General features: G+C 42.8%; 1 protein-coding gene across 1 annotated transcript in view; it reads right to left on the bottom strand.

Annotated features, from left to right (window-relative positions):
- Positions 1-6,293, bottom strand: part of LOC129696752 (frizzled-6-like) — a 68,692-nt gene extending 62,399 nt beyond the window's left edge. The window contains exons 1-2 of the mRNA XM_055634896.1: positions 6,231-6,293; positions 4,870-5,249 (exon numbers count right to left, since the gene is read on the bottom strand). Coding sequence (XP_055490871.1) covers positions 4,870-4,932 — 63 coding nt within the window. The 5' untranslated portion in view covers positions 4,933-5,249; positions 6,231-6,293. The remainder of the gene's footprint in view (positions 1-4,869; positions 5,250-6,230) is intronic.
- Between the last annotated feature and the right edge of the window lie 677 nt (positions 6,294-6,970).

The raw sequence follows: 6,970 nt of genomic DNA, 5'->3' as shown, positions 1-6,970 counted from the left end.
CAAAACTCATTCAGTTTTGTTGATATCCAACTGCTGCTAAAAAATGGTAAATTCTTGTGTAGTCATATAATACAATACAAATTTATTCATTTGAGCCCCAGTGTCAAACGAAATGTTGACACATCAAACAAAGACAATCCTGACATACACACAATTAAATTCAAACAACAAATGCCCTGGAAGGCAAAGTCTTTTCTCTCCCTCATTCCCGGCCGCCCCCAGGCATGTTTATTCGGGGCACAGCAAGACATTAATCCCAATGAAGCCGCGCCGGGTGATACTACTCCAACGCGACACAGAAAAGCCCCAAGTCGAATAGTTAGCAAAAATGGTCATGGTGAGTAGTCCCGCAGCTCTTGAGTGGCCAGGGAAAAGTCAATCACCCGACATCTGATGATCTGAACCCAATCACCAAAATTGAGCATGTCTTTTTATATGCTGAAGAGATAAAACTGAAGGGGACTAGCTCCCCCCAAAAACGATGGTGAAGCATAAGCTAAAACCCCGCGATGGCTGCAATACAGGCCTGGCAGAGCATCACAAGAGAAGACCACCCAGCGAACTGGTGATAGTCCATCCCGAATCACAGGACTTCAAGCAGTCATTGCATGCAAAGGATAAACAGTTTCCCCCTCCCCTGCATATACAAAACACTAAAAAAACAACACTACATTTTAGACAAAAAATAAAAAAAAAAACATGACATGTAGGGGCCGCTGTGTCGCGCCCAAACATGTTATTGAGCGTGCCCTGAAGAGAAAAACTGAAGGGGAGAGACATATGTACATAAACACGAGAAGACACCCTGCTGTATGTCCATTTCAAGCACATGGTGAATGCAACAAAATGTATAAAAATTGCTGTGTCCCCATTTTAAAATAGAGAGACTATGTTAAAATCTGACACATGTGAAACCATGGCCTTTATTTTGACCACCACATGTGATTTTTTTTTCTATTACAAATCTCAAATTGTGGAGTAGAGGCAAATAAATAAATGATGGGTCTTTGTCCCAAACATTATGGAGGGCACTGTGTCTACATAACACACCATGTTTTCAACAACAGCATCTCCTAGATTCATGTCTTCTTTGCAGTAAAAGTCAGTGACACATGGGAACAACAGCTTTCATAACTTTATCTTCTAGTTATACTCCATTCTGACTGAGAAATGCATCATTATTCCTATATTTTTTAGTCAAAATCTGAAATGTCTCTACCTGTAGTGGTATCATTAGTAATTTAAGATAGTAACTGTATATGAACTTCAAGTTGAGTATTAGTCTTGTCAGCAATATGCACATCCCAAAAAATAAGAATTATTTTGCCTTAAATGTATCAGTGCTCAAAATGACTCCATGCTCCAAACAGTAACTGCACACTGTGTAACAAGTTCCTCCTAAATAACTCTTTGGTGTTATTGGTTACTATAATTAAGACGTCTTCCTCCTTCCTTTCACACATCGTCTTGACGAAAATATTTTACAGCTCATATTTTACGTGTACAGATCAAATTTATTCCATTAGTATTAGCGGCAAGCTAGATTTATAAAATAAATAGTTACAACAGAAAAAAAAACTAACACATATTGAGCCAGCACGCATTGCAAATGTCACATCATGTTTGACTAACCAAATTATGCTTTGTGTTAAACAGAAAACTGAAGGAAATGCAATGGATGTTGTCAATATCGATGTGGAGATGCGGCATACAGCAACAGAGATGTCAGTATGGGCAGACAAATATATTTATATTGACTGATGTATATTATAAGCCAGTACACCGACTCCCACAACTATCTGGACTACACTTCTTCCCATCCTGCCTCCTGCAAAGACTCTATTCCCTATTCCCAATTCCTCCGTCTATGCCACATCTACACCCAAGATGAGGTGTTCCATACCAGGACATTCAAAATGTCCTCATTCTTTATGGAAAGGAGGTTCCCCCCTTCCATTATATATGAGGCCCTCACACGTCTCCTTGGTAACATAGAAACATAGAAATTAGGTGCAGGAGTAGGCCATTCGGCCCTTCGAGCCTGCACCGCCATTCAATATGATCATGGCTGATCATCCAACTCAGTATCCCGTACCTGCCTTCTCTCCATACCCCGATCCCCTTAGCCACAAGGGCCACATCTAACTCCCCCTTAAATATAGCCAATGAACTGGCCTCAACTACCCTCTGTGGCAGAGAGTTCCAGAGATTCACCACTCTCTGTGTGAAAAAAGTTCTTCTCATCTCGGTTTTAAAGGATTTTCCCCCTTATCCTTAAGCTGTGACCCCTTGTCCTGGACTTCCCCAACATCGGGAACAATCTTCCTGCATTTAGCCTGTCCAACCCCTTAAGAATTTTGTAAGTTTCTATAAGATCCCCTCTCAATCTCCTAAATTCTAGAGAGTATAAACCAAGTCTATCCAGTCTTTCTTCATAAGACAGTCTTGACATCCCAGGAATCAGTCTGGTGAACCTTCTCTGTACTCCCTCTATGGCAATAATGTCCTTCCTCAGATTTGGAGACCAAAACTGTACGCAATACTCCAGGAGTGGTCTCACCAAGACCCTGTACAACTGCAGTAGAACCTCCCTGCTCCTATACTCAAATCCTTTTGCTATGAAAGCTAACATACCATTCGCTTTCTTCACTGCCTGCTGCACCTGCATGCCTACTTTCAATGACTGGTGTACCATGACACCCAGGTCTCGCTGCATCTCCCCTTTCCCAATCGGCCACCAAATAGATTGTGACCCCACAGCTCTGCTCCCCCAGTCGCAACAGGTACAGAGACCCCCTAATCCTCACCTTTTATCCCATCAGCCGTCACGTACAGGACATAATCCTCCGACATTTTCACCACCTTCAACAGGATCCCATCACTAGTCACATCTTCCCATCTCCACCCCTTTCTGCCTTCTGTGGAGACCATTCCTTCCACAACTCCCGGTTAAGTCATCCCTTCCACCCAAACCACCCCCTGCCCAGGTACTTTCCCCTACCTCCCCCCTCGACTGTCCAGGGACCCTGACAGTCCTTTCAGGTGAGACAGAGGTTCACTTGCACCTCCTCCAACCTCATCTACTGTATCCGCTGTTCCTGGACTCTGATATAATCAGCGAGACCAAGAGTGGACTGGGTGATCACGTTCTTGAACACCTTTGCTCAGTCCACCTCGGCCAATGCAATCTCCAAGTTGCTGAACACTTGCTATTCCCATTCTGATCTTTCTGTCCTGGGCCTCCTCCACTGTCAGAGGCCAAACACAAACTGGAGGAACAGAACCTTATATTTCGCTTGGGCAGCATATAACTCAGCAGTATGATTTCTCTAACTTCAAGTAACCTTGCATCCCCTCTCTCGACGTCCTTCCCCCACCATAGTCATTGTACTAGTTTCACTGTCGTCCTGCTGAATTTCTATTACTCTTTATCACCTTTCCCCACAGTCAACAGTGGACCATTGTGGGCTCCGCCTCTCCTTGATCATCATTGCTGGCTTTGATCTGTTAATTACCTGGATCTTTGAAGATTGGAACACATTGTTAGAAAAGCAAATTAGATGTTAGGTTTCACAAATGGAATACCTAAACGAAAGTTTGGTAAGCCTTAATAAACCTCAGGATAGTCTAGAGACAGAGTACTGTGTCCTAACCATATCAGCAGACTTCAGAAAGGATGTGAAAGTCCTTGACAGATGCAGGTTACATAAATTACACCAGGTTTAGCTAAGATAAATAAAGCAGTTCCCAGAAGTTGATACTAGGAGGATCAGGGATCAATATTTTTAAGATTCTGGGCAAAAGATGAAAGGACGGTTCTTAGTTAATGCGATGGTGGCAATGATCTGGAACATATTGCCTTCGAGAGTGGTGATGATACAGATGAAGACAAATCTCAGAGGAAATTAGGGAAATAAATCTTCTGGATTTTGCTAAATAGAAATGACTGGATTGTTCGGAGGCAAACACAGATTGATCGTGGCATGAGTCTACAACTATAATTACGAATAGCAAACTAAACTCTTCTGCCTGGTTACTGGACACTGAGTTGCCAATGTCACACTTTGTCCCAGGCACAAAGCATTAGAGGGTAAACCTACACATCTAATCTAGAGTAGAGTTAACCTGCAAAATGTCCTGATCAAATCGCAATTAAATCTAAATTAACCGAGTAATATTGTAGATGTACGGGTATAGATTCTAACGATAGCCATTCCACACTGCAACCGATCCAATTATTAATTTTAAGCAATTACCTTCAAATCCTTGAAAAGATGACAAGTAGAAGCATATAACATCTTTCCTTTCAATTACTGCAACAGCACAAGGGTTCCCTACCAATCATTATAATCTGGAGACAAATTTATAATGATACAAAAAAAAGACGATGAATGGTCCACAAATTGAAACAATCTAATCTGCACAGTTGCTTGATCAAAAGAAGGGCTCTTTATGTAGCTGTTTAAGAAGGAACTGCAGATGCTGGAAAATCGAAGGTAGACAAAAGTGCTGGAGAAACTCAGCGGTAGCTATGAGGCTTTTGCAACACCAGCAAAATATCACCTTAATTTGTAATCAATGTCATCGACAAAAACGTATTGAATTTAAAGGGTAGATAAGGATGGCAAATTAACCAGAAAAGCAAAAAGTTAATTAGATGAGGTAATACCTCCTTGCCAATTTAATTTGCACTAGTCAAGGGTAGAAACTATTAACTACACGGATTACAGATAAAGGCTAAAACAACTGATTAAGAACAGCAATTAAGAATACAATTGAGATCCAAACCAGAGGCATTTTTTCCTAATTATCAACATTTTATTTAAAGATATGGTTGATTAAAAATGCAATCACACAAATAAAACGTACCTTCATTGCAACCAATGCAATGGCCTGATCATAGTGTTCCAATTTGTTGGGGAAAAATGTCATGTTGTAGGAGAGACCTTCACACCAGTGGATGGTTATGGGCTCACAAGTGAAAAGGCTGTGACCCTGGCTCCAATGTATCACCAGCAGGATTAACAGACCGACGAGGACCTGTGAACTTTTTCATCGTGGGTCAGCGATAAATAACTTTGCTTGCAGATTCAAGGGCACTTTGATCCAAATTAATGGCAAGATACAGTAGTGGTTTTCATCCACGTTTGATAGTGAACCACATCCCTTATTCTTCCGAAAGAATGCATTAACAAGATGTTTCTGAAGTGCTGGAATTCCTAATGTTTATATTCCTTTAAAAAAAAAACCTGGAAACAAAACACATAAAATTAGTACACTTCAAACATTTCAACTGCGCTTATCTACATTAATTACTTCTTCATTCAGGAAACTGTTTTTAATCAGGGAAAAAAACTCCAGCAATCTCAAGCACGTGTGGACATATAGACAAGGACTTCAAACTAAAACAGCTAGAATAAAACATTGATATTAATATTGGTGCATTTTATGTATTTACTCAAACGTAAAATGCTTCGAATTAATTGACAGATGGAAGGGGGAGGAAATTACCAGGGGGGCTGAAAATGCAACGTGTGGGAGGTCAACGAAGCTTCAACGAGACAGCTTCTCACTAACTACTTTTACACCCATTCCCAAAATAGCAGTTATATTTAAATGCAGAATGACGTTTCAGATTTAAAAGAATTTGATGTTGGCATTATTTCATGTCGAAAATTGCTTAACAAGTACCTGCAGCCTCTCCCCACACAACACAGCTCGACAATGTTTTCCTGAGACATTCCAAAGGCTACAGGTTGAGTACAAACTCTTGCTCCACTTACTCTCCCTGTATTTCCATTTCCACCCATGAGGGCGACGTTACACTCGAATTTCCAAAGATCCAGGACTCTTCCCACCAAAGATCTATAGGACCTTTGCTTCCCACACTCGAGAGTTAACAGGGGGCCGTGAGAAAGACTCTCTCTCCCCGCCACAGAGTCACTGAAAGAAACGTGTTGCTTGCTGCAGTAGTGCGATCTCCCCCCTCCTTCAGGCAGGCAGGCAGGCAGGCAGCCCACACTCCCTCCCTCGCAGACAGCGAGGTATTGTTGGCTGCAACCCCCGGGAGCAGCAGCAGCAGCAGCCGCTCTTTGCACACTGTTTTACCGGCACTACAGCCTGCGCTTCCCCTGCGCTCCAACCACTGCGGGCCCCACTGCGCCCAGAGGCAGGCAGGCAGGCAGACAGGCAGCGCTGGGCATTCGTGGATTCACAAAGCACTCACTCACCTTGTATCCCATCAGACGGATTGCCCCACCAGGAAGCGCCGCGGCTCCGGGCCGGCCTGCCCCTGGGGGTGTTGTGATCCCACAGCGATCAAAGGCAGATTTGCCCCCCCGCCCCCGACGACTTGTTGCTTCCAGCGTCTGGCGGGTTGTTGCTGCGAGCAGGAGCAGGAGCGGGACAGGGAAAGGAATCACAACCACTCCCCCTCCCGCAGCCGAACCAACCCGACCACTCTGCTGGGTGATCACTCACAGCCCACAGGTGTGTGCTTGTGTGCTCCTATACACCTACACACCTACCGTCTGTGCACATGGGAGAACACGGACACACAGCCCCATTCACGCCCATCATGTTTTACCTCGGGCTCCGTCACTGTTACCCCCACGAAACGCGAATTTGGTAAAAAAGTAACATGGGGAATTCATCTCGAGCTCCATAAAATAATTATGTAAACTCCTCAATCCAAATATGACAATTCCAACCTATTGTCATCCGCCCTAAGGAATTTCTCACATGTTTGGAACTGCTAAATACTATATTATTATTTATTATTTGCACTATATTTGTTATTTATTGAACGTTTTTCTTTTTTCCCCCGTTATGTACTATGTTTACATATTCACATATTCTGTTGTGCTGCAGCAAGTAAGAATTTCATTGTCCTGTCTGGGACATCTCCATACTTATAAAACTCTGATCTTGTTTCTTTAGTTGTGTGTGTGTGCGTATTTGTGTGTAATCA

Source organism: Leucoraja erinacea, chromosome 4, assembly GCF_028641065.1.
Source record: "Leucoraja erinacea ecotype New England chromosome 4, Leri_hhj_1, whole genome shotgun sequence".
Lineage (NCBI taxonomy): Eukaryota > Metazoa > Chordata > Chondrichthyes > Rajiformes > Rajidae > Leucoraja > Leucoraja erinaceus.
The sequence above is the reverse complement of the archived record's forward strand: the minus strand, read 5'-3'. Positions and strand labels throughout refer to the sequence as shown.